This window comes from Mandrillus leucophaeus, unplaced genomic scaffold, assembly GCF_000951045.1.
Source record: "Mandrillus leucophaeus isolate KB7577 unplaced genomic scaffold, Mleu.le_1.0 Scaffold110, whole genome shotgun sequence".
Classification (NCBI taxonomy): domain Eukaryota; kingdom Metazoa; phylum Chordata; class Mammalia; order Primates; family Cercopithecidae; genus Mandrillus; species Mandrillus leucophaeus.
The window spans coordinates 1,296,204-1,315,104 of record NW_012099210.1 but is presented as its reverse complement, the minus strand read 5'-3'; the positions used below and the strand labels follow the sequence as shown (position 1 = coordinate 1,315,104).

Sequence of the window (18,901 nt, the reverse complement as noted above, 5' to 3'; positions counted from 1 at the left end):
TGTGATTTTGAATTGAATCTTTTTGCAATAAAGAACATTACTGGAATAATTGGTGAAACTTGACTGGGGTCTGAGGTTTAGTTGGTAGTAATGAGTCCGTGTTGCTTTGATGGTTGTGTTGTGGTCATGTAAGAGAATGTCCTTGTTTTTAGCAGGTAAGGGAGCATTAGTTCTGTAATCTGCTCTTGGGTAAATTAGGATACAAGTTCTTTATATTGTACTTGCAACTTCTGTGTTTCAAAATTTAAATATATTTAATCAAATGGCATACCCACTTTTGGGAAAAATAGACATTATGTGGTAAACAAAATTCCCATGAATTTAGAACAAAGCATGAGAATTTTCAGAAATTTTATGTTTATGGTGGGCCACACTGGGCTATCTCTGCCTTGCATCCCTGGGGCTCTCTATTCTCACTCCTCGGCTCTCAAGGGTCCTTTGATGGCAGAATAAAAAAGCACTATGATTTGTGAGAGCCCTAGGAAGGCTGCAGTATTAGGTAATGGAAAGGGTCATCATCCTACCTCCCAACTCACTGGCCAGAGGAGGCAGCGACTGCCCAAATCAGCCAGCTCAGCGACTCACCTCTGAGCTGCTGCTTTGGGTGGAATGGAAGAAACTGGTTGGTGTCTTAGGTATAACATGAAGTGCCAAGTAAGTGGCAGGAGGACTTGTGGCCTGCATCTCTTTTCCCATGTGAAGGGCCAAATGTGGAAATAAAAGGAGGATATGGAACATTTTTGCTGTTGCAGAGCTGTTTTGTCCTTCAGAGTCATTGCAATGGGCTCTGTGAGAGGGATGACGTATATCACTTAAGAACATGTGACAAGACTCAGAATACCTATTATGAGTCTATAGCCTACCAGAATCACTATCATGAAATAGTGCCTTGCTGTGCCGCCCTTGACTTTTATGAATGGGTTCTATCTGAACAGGCTTGGGAAATTGTCATTGTATTGGTGGAGAAATGTGGTGGACACCACCCAGTACCCCTTGCAGCAGCCCCTGTACAAAGCTAGTAAATACTATCTTTCTCCAGAAAATCTGGCAGGCTTTATTCTTTTTGACAGCAAGAGCTACAGGTGCATGTTCTTTTCTCCCTTTTCACCTTGGTTGCCAGGAAACATAATTATTGAAGTTTAACTGTAGTGATGGTGGAGAACGTTTGGCCTATAGAGCTACATTCTGTGTATTCCTTATGTCTCTTCCCTGTTAATGTATCAAGTCCAGATTTCTACATTTCTAATTAATTGTGTTTCCTATACAGTTGCTTCAAATCTTGGTAAAATACAGGTTTGTAAAACCAAACCAAACAAAAAACTCCAGATCATTGGAAGAATTAAGTTGAAGGATACAAAATCTTCTCAATAAAATTGAACTAAATGTTAGGGAGAATATAACAGTAATGGAAGTTCCTTCATGTATTTCTTAGGAAAAATTGTTGTTCCTGGCTAGGAGGCCAGGAACAATATTTATGGTCTTGAACATGTGTCAAAGACATGAATTACAAAGTGGATAAAATGGCATTCCTGCCTAGGCTTCCCTGAAGAAAATAACAAATAGTTCTCAAGATATATGGAGGACATGGGAAAACGATACAGGTGTTTGCAAATCCATAATCTGATGAGTGGAGAACATGTGACCAAGGGTAAAAGAAGTCAAAATGACATTACTTGGAAAGTATCCGACACCCTGCTTGATTTTTTTTTTTTTTTTTTTTAGACAGTTCTTTCTTCTTACACACTCTAGTATTTTCAGAGCAGAAGTGACAGCAATGTCAACTCTTTGGACATCTGCTCCAAGTCTCATTCTGGCAAGGGCAGAACTATAAAAGACTTTGTCTGTCTGCCTGACAATTTCATCTCTCAGAAGGTAGAGGAACCGGTGAGGAAAATGGCTGCTCTCAAGTGAATTCTGATCAGTAAAAAAAGAACTGGTTGGAAATGTGGAAATACTGAGAATCTCAGGAGAGATGTTTTCATTATCTTCGCCCCCTCACAGAACTCCTACAGCTCTTTATTTAGATCTTTTCTTACTTCTCCTTATAATATTGTCACTTATAGACTTGTGTCTCTAAGATTGTCCCTTGAGGACTGGGACCACATCACATCATCTTTGTGTCTGCCAATGCTTGGGGCAGTTATCTTTTAAACAACAACAACAAAAAATCGATCAAATGTGTTTAGTTGGAATATGAGCATAGCGACTTGCATAATTTCAGGATAATGTGACAACATTTTTTAAGAATTTTTTTTCTTGATCATAAAATGTTTTCATTGTTGAAAACTGGAAAAATTATTCAGGGAAGTATAAATGAGAAAATACAACCTTTCTATAATCCTCTCACTTGATAAGCATTTTGAAGTACTTTCTCCTCGTTATTTATTTTTGAGACATTCTATCTCTCTGTCACCTAGGCTACAGTGTAGTGGCGTGAACACAGCAGCCACTGCAACCTCAAACTCCTGGGCTCAAGCAATCCTGTCTGAGCCTCCCAAGTGGCTAGGACTACAAGTGTGTGCCACCACGCCAGGCTAATTTTTAAAATTTTTTTGTAGAGGTGAGTCTTGCTACATTGCCCAGGCTCGTCTCACTCAATCCTCTGGCCTTGGCTTCCCAGTGTTGAGATTACAGGCATAAGCCACTGTGCCCAGCCTCTCCTTGGGTTTTATACTTATTTCATACTTTTGATCATACTGTATCTACAGTTGTTCCTAACACTTTTTATTCACGTTATATCCTAAGCATTTTCCATGTCATTAAAATATCTTCATTTTAAAATGACTTCATATTATCTTGCATGTCTTTAGCATAACCACTGTCATTTAAAAAATAAAGCAACATAGGGATTTACACTGGCTACAAGTTCTAAGAATTGTGGTATGTCTGAGAAGTCAAAAAGGAAACCATTTCATCTGTAATAGTAAGATCCGGCAGGGCAGAGGAGACAGGTGAAGCCCCAAGTTCTCCCTCCGGTTTTGGGTTTTATCCTGAGTCAACTGTGGTACATCTGGAAGGGGAGTTGATGATGTGGAGTGACCAGGGCTGACGAGGAAGAGTTAAAGCTGGAAGGAATGCTCAACCCACAGAAGAGCAGAAACATGGAGTCACGTTTCCACACTTGAAGTATGACTGACTGACTCTGTGGCATCCTGGTTGGCAGCACTAGGGCCAGTAACTGGGAATTTCAAAGTCACAATTTGGACTCCTCTGCAAATATGTTTGAGAGCTGTTCCCTAAAGATACCTGATGCCTTGTGAGGCAGGCAGTACCTGGTCCCCCAAGGTGTTCAAGTAGGGCAAGTGGCTTCAAGGATACTAGAGGATAGACAATCCCTGCAGTCTGGTTTATGGTCTGGGTCTTGTGTGAGCACTGGAATAGCCTAAATCAAATCTTAAGTCTCTCAGAGTCGCATAAAAAATCGTATTATTTAATTCAAAGCCACGTTTTCAATTCTGAGCAGCCCAGAGACCTGCCATCGCTTGCTCGTGCCGAGTCACGTGGTGTGGCAAGGCGCGTGGTTTCCTCCCTAGCCGCCCCCAGCTTCCCCGAACCTTCAAAGTCACATTTCAGTCACTCCCCATCTGACCAACAAAGCTCACAATGAGGGCGCTGCCAGCACAGGCGACAGCCTGCGCTCCAGTCTGAGGAGGAACCCCAAATTCAAGACCCCTGTGACCCAGCCTGTGTGCCCCGAGAGGCTAAACCTCAGCTCAGGGGCTTCCCGATGTCGGCCGCCGCGGGGCTGGGTTTCCGGCCTGCAGAGCTCGCGTCTGACGGCTGAGAAACAAAACGCCCTCCCTCTAGCGGCTCAAGCGCACACACTCTCTTGCCCTCCGCAGCCCCCGAGCGAGTCACCGGAGACTCTCTGGAGCCATTTCGCGGGGCTGGAATTCCTTCGCCCGGCGGAGCTCGGCGCGCACCCCTCAGCTGTGCGGAGGACCCTGCACCCGGGGCGCCCCGCGGCCACGTGACCGCCATCTGGCTCTCGGCCTGGACTGAGGGGGCTGAGCTCATCGCGTTGCTATTCGAGGGGCAGAGACTGCCTGGCCTTCCTCAAACCCTGAGCTCCCGGCTCTCCTCCCTCCCCCACCTACTTGACATCTCAGGCTTTTTGTGGAAGCGGCAGGGCGGTTGAGAGGTCGGTGACCTTTGTCCCAGTGGCGCTGGCTCTTTTCCTTTTTGGCTACCCTAATGGAATGAGGATATAATCAGTCATATCTTAACATTCACTGAGCCCCGGCTCAGGCTGGGAGGCACTGCCTTTTTCCTAGTGAATTTTAAATCAGTATTTGTGGGATTTAAGCTCCAGCGGACAAACCTAGAGCCACTGGCCATGAAAGGTGTGGCTGTGGGGTGGAAAACGGGGCTTCCCCCTCCACTCCCTGGCTTTCCTCATCCCAGCCACTCCGGGGGTGGGGGGGAATACGTAGACCACAGAGCATCAGCCACACCCTCTTTCCTCCAACCCCAGAATTCCACGTCAGTCTCAGAGCTTTCAGCTAGGTGGGGTTTATCCCCAAAGGTGCCACAACCTCTCTAGTTGTATGGGAGCGGTAACTATGAACCACCATCGCTGGCTCGATCCTCCCTTTTCCGTGGATTGGTGCTCCTGAGTGTTTACCAGTTTCAGTACGTAACACAGCCAGACGGAGGGCTGCGGGCTTCAGCGGCGAGAAGCTACAAAAATAAGGTGAACAAAATTGAAGGTGCCCAGCAGCCTGAATTCCGTTTCTTTCTTACCTTTGGTCATAGGAAGGGCCACTTAGGTGTGTGGCTGGAGCGCCAAGTGAGACCAGAGCTTACATTCTTAGCAGCCTGGGTTTGTCTCAAGAGGCCATGCTTCTCTCCTCCCTGACATCTTGCTCTCAGAAGCACCAGTTAGCATCAGAGGGAATGAGTTTCCTTCTCTCAAAACAGCCATCAAGTACCAGCGCTTTCTTGGCTCCGGCAAGTTAGGTGCTGACCCCTCCCTTATCTAACTCACCCCACACACCATCCAGATGGCAGGGGAGGCACCCAGAAATGGAGTTGGACTGCATGTTTTCCTTGTCCACTCTTTTTATCACCATGACAGAGCCACTGGACACCAGGAAATAAATACTGAACCACCACACTAAAACATTTACTCCACTTTGGGCAGAAGGAGCCTATTTTGCATATTAAGTGCCTCCTATAAAGCAGTCAAGTGAGGGAAAGAGGAGTTCTTGCTCCTCCGTGAATGCTGCATGGGAGCCTCCAATCGGGAACAGCTGAACAAGTAGCTCTGAAAGAGGACCGTGGTCATAAACGCATAGATAAGATCATCCCGAGGTTCTTGCCCACATGCTTCCTTACCACAGGTGGGAGGGCTGCTGCTAGGCAGTCTTCCTTGCTGAGCATTGACAAGCAATGAAATAGTTGAGGGGTAGCAGCAAGAAAGGAGGAAGAAAAAGGGTCTGGTTCTTTGGTCTTTAAGAACAGACCACTAGAGGTGTATTTTGGGATGGATATTTGCCGGGCGGACCGTTGACGTGCTGAGTTGACGGTTGACGTCTCTGGTCATCACACAGATTTAAATAACCAGCAAAAGGGGGTTGGAATGGTTTTTCCAATTCTTTTCAAGGAAATGTATTTTGAGGATATATTGAATCTGACATAACTTTCAACTCACTTTCAAACTAATCTACTGAGCTGAAGAAAGAGATCAGAAATGAAACGAAATTCTGATATACTTAATCTACTTAAAAAAATTGACAGGAAAAATAAAATTTCAGATGTTTTTTATTCAAAGGTTCTCAAAAGAAATAAAACAGAAAAGCTAACAATCTGATCAAATGTACAGTTCAAAAATGTCTTTTGGCGTTTAACAACAAGTCCTAGGAAAGAAAACTACAGAGTTATCTTGAACCGGACAAATAAGTTACCACTGGCAAGTCTGTGGCACTAGTAAAACAAAAATAAAAAATTAACTCTCTTGATCATATAGATATCTCTATGAAAATCTTTTTTTTTCAATCTGTACAAAAGGTCTTTCTTCATAAATTAATTTTTTTTATAATTTAATGGCTGTCTACTATGTGATGTTTAACTGATCTTTTTTTATGTACAGAGGTTATGTTTCCCAAATCTTACCCAGACGAGTATGGCACTTAGTTCAGACATTTCTAGCAGCAGATTTCCCCTCCCCTCTAACCGAGCTATCAAATTTCTGTCTTAACTAATGCAAAAATATCAAGTAGTGAGAGACCCAGGTTTATAACTGTACTAGGTACACAGAGGGTGCTGCGTTCAGTCTGGACTTTCACAAAGCAGTAATATTCCAGGGAGCATAGAACCAATAATACCACAACTTTAAAAAAATGAAACAAAAACAAAAACAAAAACACATTTCTCTTATGACTATGTAATTTTCACTAGAATCTACACTTCTCAGAGCAGCAAGGACTTTTGAAACTATGAAATGTCACTGACATCTATCATCAAATACAAGCATAAAATTTAAGAACTAAAAAATACTTGAAAGAAACAACTGCTTAGCCCTAGCTCCTGAGCTAGGAGGATTTGGTCTGTGGAAACAGGGAGGGCCAGCAACCTGTCCCAGCACAAAAGAAAATAGACTCTGAGGTAGATAACTGATCATACACAGCTGACCAGACAAGTACACAGTTTTGGAAGACAACTTAATTTACCATTGCTTTTAAAACATATGCAATTGCCTTAATAAAAGAGCTTTAATAACAGTGAATTATCTTATATGTACTAAAGTAGAAATAACTGTGTATTTATGAATCAGGAATTTCATAGTTTCAAAATTGGTTTTCTTTACACTTGAACACTTGTAGTGATGACGTAAAGTGTGGCACTGCTTGGATCCAAATCTTCCTTCATGCTTTTTTGTTTGTGTGTGTCCATACATCAATTAAAATTATAAAACCTAAATGCAAAGGTACAAAAAAGGCACATTCTCCTAACCGCAAACTGGTCCGGCAAAAATAAAGAGCACAGAAGATGTGATGCTGAGACAAGTTGGAGCTACTGGTTACTGGCTCTTCGGTCTTTGGTGAAGTTACCTTTAAAAGTGCCAAGTCATTTTTATTTTTCAAATTTACCTAATAGAGAGAGAGAGAGAGAGCTAGTAGCCAATCGTTTTGCTTCTATTCGTATCTCAGCTTATGTTTGAAGATAAATCCTTACTTTTAGCTTTTGCCACTTGGTTGCAATAGCAACATGTTTCGGTTTGCCAGATTTCAGGCATAATTCTCATTCTAAAGCACTATCATTAGTATAAAGGAAGGACAAAACATTCAGTGACTCCCCTCCCCCACCCCCCGTCCCCAACCCCAACACTACCTACACTAAATCTAGTACATCAAGTTAGTTTTTTTTTTTTCCTGAAAAAAGGCAAAAAAGACTTTACATTGCATCATACAGCAGATATCCTAAATCAGTCAAACTATCAGAGGAAACTGTTGGCATACAGCCTTACAAACAATTTACCCTAATAAAAGTTCCCCAGTCAGAAAATGTGTTTCACACAAAACATTTTTCCCTTCTTGCATTTCACTACCTTACACATTATGTGAAAAATCATTAAAAACACCTACTACATATTTAAAAAAGCCAAAATTTCAGCAACTTTTATTGACTACCTTTTAAAAGCCCTATGCTGCTGTTTTACAAGGCATAATAGACCAGCTCATTTGGTCAAAGCATTCTACATCATTAGTTTGAACTAACTTTTACTGAAACAGCTACAGCATCAAAAGAGTTAAGGCAAATTGGAATTCATAGAAAAGGATAAGACACTTCACACTACGTTGAAAGAAAGACAGAAAGCTAAGAAAAGAGACACTGACGGCAACACTGAATTACAGCAACACTCGCACTGCAAGCACAGAACACCATGGGTGAAGTCGGACTATTTAAACTTCAGAAAGCCCATTTCATACAGCTGGAAAAAAAAAAACACAAATTAAACACAAAATGAACAAAACCACAAAAATCCGGTCATGCACTTGGATAAGTCTTCATGGTCTTTGTGCATACCCAGAAAATTGAAGTTTTCTTTTTTTTTTTTTCTTTTTTCTTTTTTTTTTTTGCATCATAACATTTGATAAAAATCTTTTGTTTTTGTTTTTTGTTTTTGTTTTTTTACTAAAATAAACCTGTTCGGGGGAACAGCTACTAGATGAATTTAAGGGTTTTATGCACCTTATAGAACTTATAGCAAAAATAGTTTTAGTTGATTTCATTATAAATAACGTTTTCAAGAACCTGTGCAAAACTGTCAATAATTTCCTAAAGCACAATTGATCAGAAAAATCCATGATTGTTCAGCCTTCACACCCTTCTTCATGTAAGAACACCTTTCTATACATCTGGAAGAGAAAAATAAAAGACAAATGCTTTTGTAGATTTGGTGTGATACACTACAGAGCTTTGTAATCTGTTTCTTGCTTTAAAGAGATACGTGTTTGAAAAAGGCTATGCTCCTCACTGGTGGTAGACTGATAAATGCAAACTCTGGAACTGATGGTTACTTTCAATGCCTGTCACATCCAGGACTTGCAAAATACTTTATTTAATTTAGAGCCAAATTCATGTGGGTTTCTAAAGAGTGACTTTATGAAATCAAAAATACTATTATCACCAGGGCAATCCAGAAACCAGGGTATTCTAAGTTCTACACAGCTATTTTATTACAGTCTGCATGGTAAAGTGAAAAGTTTTGAAATTTGTGGTTCAAGTAAGAGCTGGAAATACAATCTTTCAATCTAAGGATATTGACATTTATCTAAATTCATAATCAAGATGTTGCTAAACTTGTAATGCTAGATTAAGCAACATCTTATGCTATGGGTCCTCTGGTTTCTGAGTATTAAAGTAATATAGGATACTTGTATTATAGGACAATTTTGGTAGTTGGTGTTCTCTGATGTTACAGATTTTTATTTTTTTCTTTTTAGTGGGGAGAGTAGTTATACATTTGGCTTCAGTATAAAGTATTCTTTTTAGACAAAATGATTAATCTTAAATTCATAAAATCACTGATTGTAATATTTCAACAAGACTGGATGCCTGGGCCATGATTAAAGCAGCATGATAAAATCTGAGTTATCTCAATCACCATTTTGATTTAAAAAAAAGCCCCATAGCTTGAGCCCCCCAGTTACGGAGACCGTTCCCTCATACCTCACAGTTACTTATTGGGTTGAAAGGTATACGGAGAATGGTCATTAGATGTCTCCACAGCCACCTGCTGTTGACCACTTGCCTCCTACAACAAACAAGGCAGAATGGATGAGACACGTTAGTGAAAAAACCTCAGTTCTGCTACTTAGGCCTGACTGAATCCAATAGTACCTTAAAAACAGTTACTCTTTAAAGTAAATTTCTTCACATCATGCAGAGCTTTCAAGGTTAATCATTTCCCTAAGCAGCTGGCATGTCTAATAGACCTAAAGCACCTCCCATCCAAATGTTTATGACTTTCCTATTTTTATCAAGCTACAGTGTATCAAACAAATCTCTTACCCTTTTATCCCCTGGGGACAGATGTGATTTGGAATTCAGTATTTTCAGATTTTATAATCTGAAATGTGGTATGCATATGCTGTATATCACATAATGCCTCCAGTAGGGTCTAGGGCAGCACCTCATAAGCAAACATATTAATAGTTCTACATTGGAAGCCATGAATGAAGCAGCACAGTTAAGTGGGATCAAGATTTTGTCTCATCTCAGTTCAAGTTGGGTTTTGCGATAGGTCAGGTTTTATGCTAAAGTAGTTACAAAGATAATTTTTATTTTCAGATTTCTTTTTGGGTTTCAGACTGAAGATAAGGAATTGTAGGCTCTGGTAATTGTGGTTGTCAGTAACTGCACAAACAGAAGTAAAATACTACTACCACCACCTCCAACAACTACTGCTACTACTACTACTACTACTGCTACTACTATCACCACCACTACCACCACCACCACCTCCACCAACAGGCCAGAGTCCTACGATCCTTTCCCGGAACTGGAACCTTTGGGATCTGCCTAATGGGCAAGATCAACTGGATTGATACATTTCCTTGAAATTTTAAGGATATTTAGCAGGAAAATGCTACGTTTTTCTCTTTAACCATAATTTAAATGCTAGACTTCTTTCTTCCATATCAGTATCTTCCATAACAAGAACAGTTATCTAGCCATACTAACAGCCTCTGTAAAAACAGGTATGGTTTCTTCTTCATCCCTGGAGCAGTTTCAAAACAGCTTTCTCTTTTGCACTAAGTTTCTTAACTACAACTGATTTCTTTTCATCATTATTAATTATCATGGATATGATCTTTAGTACTGGGACTGCAAACTCCAGATTTATCTTATTGTGTCTGTAGTATCATTTTCTAAGAGACAAGACAGAACCTCCGATGGGTATGAAAGACACTATAAGCTTAGAAAATATTTCTGGGAGTCTTAGAGGTGTGGCCTGGATGTTGTTACCCTAATTTGTCATGATCATAGCTCACTGCAGTCGCGAACTCCAGGGCTCAAGGTTTCTTTCTGCCTCATACTCCTGAGTAGCTGGGACTACAGGTCCATGCCACCATGTCTGGCCAATTTTAAAACAATTTTATTTTTTGTAGAGATGGGATCTTGCTGTGTTGCCCAGGCTAGTCTCTAACTCCTGATCACAAGCAATCCTCCCTCCTCAGCCTTCCAAAATGTTGGACTTACAGGCATGATCTACCACATCTGGCTAAACGCAATTCTTTATCCAAATATTTGACGTCTGGTAGATTTTTCTGAGTTCTATTTAATTTACCCATTTCTGAAACAACTTATAGCCAGAATGGTGACTGGATGGTCTCTACCAACCTCAACAGGAACCGCTGTCGTCTGCATGTGTGCATACTGTGGCAAGTAGGCTCCTTGCATAGCTGATGTTGCAGGCATGTACTAGAAAGAAGAATGAGATCAGAATGGGCAATGGTAAACTGCAAAATTTGGAGTACTTAGGGGAATTGTGAGATGGATATAATGTATTTGGAAATCTCAAAGAAGAAATTTAAATGGGCTACCTCAAAGCTTAAATAGTGCATATAAATATGTCATATGGAAGGCAAACTGTTTTCTACTTTTTGAATCTGCTGAACTAAAAATTCCACATTTCTTTGGATTTGCTAACAAAGATAAAAAAGTTTATCATGGGTGAAGATAAAAAAGTTTGTCTCTCAAGAATTCAGTATCATTAATGTGTGATTTTAGAAGATCTCTCCTCAAAGGACCTCATTATTTTCTAGCAGCCCCCTAAACTAGTACCTAGTATTGTTTCTACAGGTGGAGCCCATCCACAGGGGTAAATGACTTATTAGACCTCTAACAGGTCACTGCATTAGGCAGCAAAGCCCGGCTTTTCTGACACTGACAGTCATTCTTTCCCAAAGGCAGGAGAAATTTCTAGTCAATCTCATTGGATATGTGTGGCCCTGGCTTAGCCTTCACAAGAAATGGCTGTGGGTTTTGAATATATGAGGGGAAAACGCACCACCCTTTGTTCTTTTAAGCCACTACAGAATACAGGCTAAATTAAAATCCTTTAGCCATCTTACCAGCAAAATGCTAAGCATCAAACCTGGAAGCTGATCTGGTGCCAGCTCAACCTTATTACCCAAAGGAGTCCCCTGGACTTTGGTGAAATATTTCAATATTAAGATCATGATTCAATGCTCCCAAACTCCATAAAAGAAGAAATAAGCGAGAAATAATTTCCTGCTTTTACCATCTTTTGTTACTTTGTCTTTTGCTTCATGACACTGCCACAGGGACAGTGGTACTAGTTATATAAATGACAATAGTCATAAAAGGCTAGATGTGGCCATGTGTGGGTGCTATATTCTTGTAAAGGAGACATACCCAGAGAATAGACTTTCAGTTCATCAATTAATCAAGAAATAGCTGAGTATTTACTTTATGGAAGGTCATGTGGAGGGAAGAGAGGGGATTAGACATAATCTGTTATCATAGAGCCTGTCATTTGATAGGGAAGATACAGGCTGCATTAATTTACCCTCCTCTGTTTACAGAGACACATGATACTAATTTGCCACCTACTGTTCCAGTGCTGCCTAGTGACAGATGACTCATCTGCTGGGCCAGAGGGCTGATCATCGATGCGGGCTGTAGTGACATGGTGTGCTCCATTGAGGGAGTTAACATGGCACCCTGGGAAGTTGGAGACAAGAGCAAAATTAGACAAACTGAGGCAAGAGTCAAGATCCTGTAATTACCTTTTGCAAAGGAAATACCTTAGTTTGTTTAAGAATGTGAAGCAAAAACAAGCTCCCTCAATCTTGCAAATGGCATCATAAACAGTTTCCTAAAAATCTTCTAAATTGCTCTTCCTGAGAGTTTTGTAAGAGCATTAGGGGAAATGATATCTTGGCATTCACTTCACAACAATCCCTGTATTAAAGCCACTGGTCCCTCCTTTCCCTCCCTTTCCCTTCACTTCCTGTAACTGGAAGCAAGCTAGTCCAGCAGGAGGAGCTATCATAGGAAAAACAAACTGATTATCACTGCCTGTCTAGGGTTACAAAATGCTTTCTTAAAAAAAAAAAAACTGGAAAAAAAGGCAGTTGATGTTTTCTCCAGTCACAAAACAATGTATTATATTTAATAAGATCAGTACAGTATTTTGTTTAATAATGTTCTATCCAGATAATCGTTTGGTTCAACATCAGGTTGTTAGGATTGAGAGTACATTTCTTCATTCACTCAGTGTTTCTCAGAACTTTAAGTTACACTTTGGTGCCTGGGAGGGAAGACAATTAAGATATGAATAATAATCTGAGTCCAGAATCTTTTATTTCATTTGAAAAAATGTTGGTCATTAAAATCACATTAAATATATTCAAGAAAATAGGAGGGAAAAAAATCGCTTCTAACTCAGCCAGTCTAATACAACCACTGTTAGCAATGTCAGGTTACTACTGCCAGATCCTAGCCTCTGTGTGTTTCTGTACAGGTTCAATTAGAGTGCATCAACAATTTCATATCCTAGGTTTTTGCTCTTAACTTAGCATTCTATTCTAACCATTCACCTAGCTTACTGAAAAACTATCATTATTATCATTTTTTAAATGGTTACACTGATTGTATAAACCAAAATTTAATGAACTCTTTATTTTTGGACTTTTTGCAGTCACCTCATTATCTGAGAATGCAAGTATTCTGACATGCTCTGTAACTACTAACATATGTTTTGGTATCACTGTACCTGGCATCCCTTAAATACAACTGTTATTTATTGATAATTAGATAGACAATCTAGGACAGATTTAGGTGTACAGGCACTTTAATTCTGATTTAAATCAGGCAGTTTAAAGCTGGGTGGGGAAAGGTAATGAATCCTCAGATAGCAACCTTCTGCGTACATTCCTAATGTCTCCTCAAAGATGTTAAGCTCAGATATGTGCAGTCTTTTTCTCAAATGTTGCCAAAAAGAAAAAAAGATATAGATGTGGGTCAGAGATAATGTTTGTCCTTAATACATTCTGTTACATTTTTTTTTTTTTAACATGCATCATCAAAAAGCATGTGGTAACACGGAAATGACTCAGAAGCCTAGAAGACGGTGGAGGAGCTTCCTGCTCTTTTTTCTCATTCATTGGCACCATCTGTAATAGGAAGTCCTCAAACTCAAAGTAGATTGATTTCCAAGCATTCCAAAATAGGGTAGCATGGAGCATCAGGGATATAGATTGCTACGGGCATGTGTGGATCAGTGCATGTATATTATGTACACATGTACAGGTAAGTGTGGGTTTGAAGATGTGTCTATGTATATGCACATGTATAGATCTATATGTATGTGCATATATCACACAAAACATATACATATATCAGAAAGCGCCTCTCCTATGTCATCACCTAAACATGCTTTATCTGCTTCTTAAAAGTCATCTCAGCAATTTCTCATTCAGAACCTGTTATCCCTGGATTGCTATTTCATACACATGGTCTTACGTTGCAGTATCCACTTTAAAAGGTATCCCAAGACAAATTGCTGTCTGAACATAAGGCCAAGAATAGAGTTCTTTTTCTAAGCAACCAAATCTGTTTTTATTTTACACATATTGTGAACCATATTGCTTACCAGGATTCCCATTTTGCATCAGTTACTAGAAAGCTTAGAGCCAAATTTGTGATTTTCTCATGTGAGCATGCAGGTAACTGTGTTGGACATCCTTAGCCTTATTGTAAATTTGTTCTCCACATGTATTTTTCAATTTTCAAACCCTTCTTCCACAAACTAGATATTCCACAAACTAGATCTTATGTGTCTTTGAAAATCACATGAAATACTCTATATAATAAGGTAAAGTATAACTCACTCAATAAAAAAAGTGATATATATGAATGCTCACGTGATTAAGAAATCACATTTGTTATTTACCAAATAATGTGCTACCGCTTTAGTATTTATAATCTCCATGGAAAGGCTAAGTAACACTGATGAAAATCTTATCTTGGTTTTGAACTTTATATCTGCATTAAACAGAATGTAAAAAATGAGAGCAGTTTTATCCCAAGTACTATTAAAAATGTAGCCTCTCAACTGAATGATCTCTAAAGAGCTGGTATGAATAAGAAAATGGTGCCCTGCCTCAAATATGATACATTTTAAGTTCTTATAGAAAATTTAACTTAATAATCTTCTACCAAGTTGTTTTACGACAAGGATGAGAAGAAGTTTTATAATGAATTTGTACACTCTCGTATTCCATGTTTAAAATTTCCCAAATCCTATACTACCCTTGGCAAATGGTTTTAACCCAGAGAGAATATACACATAACTTACTTGTAAAATACAAAGTCATTAAGATGAAAAACTTACAGGGTGCTGTAGAATATATGGTTGAGGTTGCATCCAAGAAGGACTTTGCACCTAGAAAAGGGAGGATTTTGAAAGAAATATTGATTTTCATTGTAAAGCTTACCTATTTCTTTAGAACTCTTTTTAATCATGTTAAAAATCTACAGAAAGAAAACAAGGAAACAATACTATCAATGATTAAAAAGATTAAGGCAGTTAGAATTCTTGGCAAACTGGTCACTCTGAATAGGATGAAATGATTATTCAGAAACAATTTCTATTTGCCCACTCAAGAAGTAATTGTTGAGTATCAGGCAACAAAGAGAAAAAGGCGAAAAAGACATGGGCCCCACCCCCAAGAAATGTACTATCTATGCAAGGGAGATAAACACAGAAACAACTCAAATAAAGAGTGAAAAGTGTTAACAATCAAGGTATGAACTAGGTGCTTTAGAATTACACATGAATGACAATTAATTCCAGCACATCTTATTAGAAGTTAACCCTTAAAGTATGTGCTTATTTAATACAAATAACGAAATTCAATTTCTCTTTGATACCTAGGACATTAGTTTTAGAAATCTTGTATAGTGGTCAACAATTTCTAGTTAGTGCAGAAAATAAAAATCTGAAATTCAGATTAAGGAAATTAAACTTCAGTAACTAGATTTTGACATCTACAGTCAAATGGGCACCCACGCAGTAGACCCTCTGAATTGAGAAATAAAGATGTGAGAGTCAGGTTTTGTGGCAGGGAAGAAAGCATGTGTAGTCTGCCACTCAAAAACATATCAGCCCATTTCTTGATGCCCAGAGCTTTCCAGAGTCTATGTAATTTTATAATAAGTTCCAGTTTCCAATTCTTAACAACAAAACCCTCCTGCATTTTTTCCCCCTATTGTTAACTTCAGAGGTTCAACAGAGAGGATATGGGGAAGAGTCATGGGGGAAGAATGTATTGTGATTTACCTTGATAGCAGAGCCCCGATACTTGTTTTCTCTGGTTTCCTTTGCCACCTAAGGCAGACCAAAGTTAAGTGCTTCTGCCTTGTTAACATTTCAGTTATCTGGACTGTAGCCTTTCCCCATTGGGGTTGGTGGTTTCTTGCAGCTGCCAATTTCTCAAATCCAATTGCATAAGCTTATGGTGGTTTAGTGGAGAAAGGCCCACTCCAACACGAGTGCAGGGCCCTCACTGGATATATGATGGGAAGGCAAACAACTCCCTACAGACCCTAATTTGGGCCAGATGCCCCCATTTTTTATATGCTTCAGTGGTCTTAATAATCTAATAGCTTATAGCATTACAGGATTAGGGAGGTATGACATCTAATTTTCTTTCTTAAGCAGCAAATCAGCTGCTGTCAATTTCTATTCCTCAATTTTCTAATTATAAAATGGGAATAATAATGTTTTGCAAACTCTTTACTATTGGTTCTTAACCTCTTTAGGGTCATGGAGCCCTCTGAAAACCTAATTAGGGAAATAGAACATTTTTCCCCACTTAATTGCACATACACAAGCAACATTTTGCAAACAACTTAAGGAGTCACAGACGACTTAAAGCTCATCCACTGACCCTACTAGGCCCTGAACTTATGGAGTTAAAAATCAGTCTTAAAGGCTATGGCACTGAGTGTCAGGCAATGCAATGCAATTCCTATATATCTTACAGAAATACAGAATGCCCAGGAGAGGAAATAAGGCCTTTGAAATATGTTGTTTCCAGTTAGCTATATCAAATCTATTACTGACACTGATCTCCTAATTTTTATTGTACAAAATGGTTCTGTGGCCAAAATGCACACTGGTTTTATATTAAAGAGGGAAAAAGAGGTGTTGGAGAAATGTGTTAATAGCTGTAATATCTATAGCAACATAAATTCAAATTAATACTTATAATCTTTCATTTGCCTAAGAATAACTTACACTTGCCCCTATTTTTAGTAACATATAAATGACAGAGGTTTCCAAGTTCAGACAGTTAAGAAAGACTACCTTTTCATACCAGGCACAGGAATTGTTTATTAGGGAAGTGCACTAGAGCAGATCTCACCGAGTCTTATACAGTCAAGGAAAGGATAGGAATCCTAAATCCAAAACAACTAAAGAGGCATTAAATTAGGCAATACTACACCCAGCAGAATGAAGCATCAGAATAAGTAACATAAGAACCAAGAGAGAAGAAAAGAAAATGAGTGATAACTCAGGGAAAGCAGGCTGTAAGAGCTTAGAAGCTTAGGAGACTGTGAATGATAATGTCAACCTTCAGTTTTAGTGCATGATAATGTCAACCTTCAGTTTTAGTGCACCTAATTACTTCCATTATTCAAAACCATTTTTATGTTTTTAGACAGAATTAGTTATATGACATTGCTTATTTTGGCCAATTCATTATTTAAAAGTATAACTAATATACCCTTATTATCAGCCACCTAATCCTGCATATTAATAATAATCATAGCTAACATTAACTGAGTGATAATGATATGCGAGGTCCTCGGCTGGGCTCTTTATACAGTCTCATTTGGTTTTTATAATTCTCTCAAGACTATGAGATAGAAACTATTATTATCCCCATTTTAAAGATGAGGAAACTGAGGCTTATAGAAGTTAAAATAACACAACTATTAGATTACATATTGTAGTCCCCTAACCCCAGAAATTAGGACTACAACATCTAATTGTTTTAAAATCAATAATACACAAAAATTTAGTCACACAGGACCCCGACGGTCAACAAAAGGAAACTCTGCTCCCACATGTCTGCAATTGAACTCCATTATAAGGTTCCTATCTTGGGCCCAGGCAGTAACCCTGTTAGAGGTTTTCTGACACAGGAGGAGAAATGCATGTACACTACTGGCTTCATGGCGGACAGGAGCTACCTTTGCATTCAAATGAAATCAAATCAAATCTTGAAATACAAGGCACTTCAAGAGTTTTTGTTTCTAAGTTGGGAATTTCTTTTAAGGTAAAGCCTCCCATGTAATAATCCAAACAGGAAGTCCCCTTTTTGCTTTTATATTTTTGCCTCAAATGTCAGCTGCATTGCTCACTTAATGCTACCTACTAGAGACACATCTTTGTGTATTACCATGTTTACTTGTTCTTTTATCAGTTCCTGCTGACGAATAAACAAAAGCAAGGGTACATACCTACTTTGTATTACATCTAATGGCAATTATCTTAACTTTCCATTTTTGGGAAACATGGTGTCCAAAAGCAGGGCTCCTTGGTGAAGGAAGTGTTTGGGTTCATTCCAATTCCAAAATGCTGTGATTCCAAGGACTGACCACTGACAACCATTTTCCTTTGCTTTACATTCTCCTATACATAATAAATCACCCTGCCAAATACAAAGCAGCTCATACTACATTGGGCTGCATAATATTTGACTCAAATTTCATAAATGCTCAAAATTTTAAGACACATAAAAATGTAGCAGAGATTCATGGTCCACAAGTGGTTATACTGCTGACGAATCCTAGAGGTACAAACCTGGTAGGCAGATACAGGAGATGCAATATAGGGTGTAATAGAAGTTTGAGTGATCATTCGGTTTGTAGCAATACTGTATGGTGAAGGATAAAATCTAGAACAAACACAAAAGCCTTTATTAAGTAATCCTTTAAATAGAATAATTCATGGAACAAATGTCTAATATTTTCCACCTTCACATTTTCATTTTCCCTCAAGCCATTATGGATTTATCTTAATGACATACCCGTTCTGTATAGCAGCTGTAGTTGGGTCGTAAGTAAGTGTCATTCCAGCCTACGGGAAAGAGAAAGAAATATGAACATTTACCTAGAAAGGCATGAATTAAAAATTCTATTTCTAGCCAGGTGTGGTGGTGTGTGCCTGTAGTCTCAGCTGCTGGGGATGCTGAGGTGGTAAGATCCCTTGAAGCCCAGGAGTTGGAGGCTGTAGTTAGCTATGATTACATCACTGCACTCCAGCCTGGGCAACAGAAGGAGACCCCTGTCTCTTAAAAAAAGTGGGGGGTGGAATTTGTACTTAGAATCTAATAGCATTTGTTAAAATTGGGAG

The 18,901-nt window shown here is 39.1% G+C and overlaps 1 protein-coding gene and 1 long non-coding RNA gene across 7 annotated transcripts in view; both read right to left on the bottom strand.

Moving 5' to 3' along the window:
* LOC105547775 overlaps positions 1–5,513 on the bottom strand; it is a 14,474-nt gene extending 8,961 nt beyond the window's left edge. Inside the window, exon 1 of the long non-coding RNA XR_001007268.1 lies at positions 5,338–5,513. This is a non-coding gene — a long non-coding RNA (uncharacterized LOC105547775). The remainder of the gene's footprint in view (positions 1–5,337) is intronic.
* A 232-nt stretch (positions 5,514–5,745) lies between these two features.
* RBMS1 (RNA binding motif, single stranded interacting protein 1) overlaps positions 5,746–18,901 on the bottom strand; it is a 182,499-nt gene continuing 169,343 nt past the window's right edge. For 3 of the 6 annotated variants that reach the window (XM_011991447.1, XM_011991443.1, XM_011991448.1), the window contains 8 exons: positions 18,576–18,625; positions 18,350–18,443; positions 15,818–15,865; positions 14,870–14,920; positions 12,085–12,195; positions 10,849–10,929; positions 9,175–9,259; positions 5,746–8,360 (listed from right to left, as the gene is read on the bottom strand). In XM_011991447.1, the coding sequence (XP_011846837.1) occupies positions 9,182–9,259; positions 10,849–10,929; positions 12,085–12,195; positions 14,870–14,920; positions 15,818–15,865; positions 18,350–18,443; positions 18,576–18,625 (513 nt within the window). In that variant the 3' untranslated portion in view covers positions 5,746–8,360; positions 9,175–9,181. The remainder of the gene's footprint in view (positions 8,361–9,174; positions 9,260–10,848; positions 10,930–12,084; positions 12,196–14,869; positions 14,921–15,817; positions 15,866–18,349; positions 18,444–18,575; positions 18,626–18,901) is intronic. The other 3 variants (XM_011991470.1, XM_011991453.1, XM_011991460.1) reach the window with 1 other exon arrangement.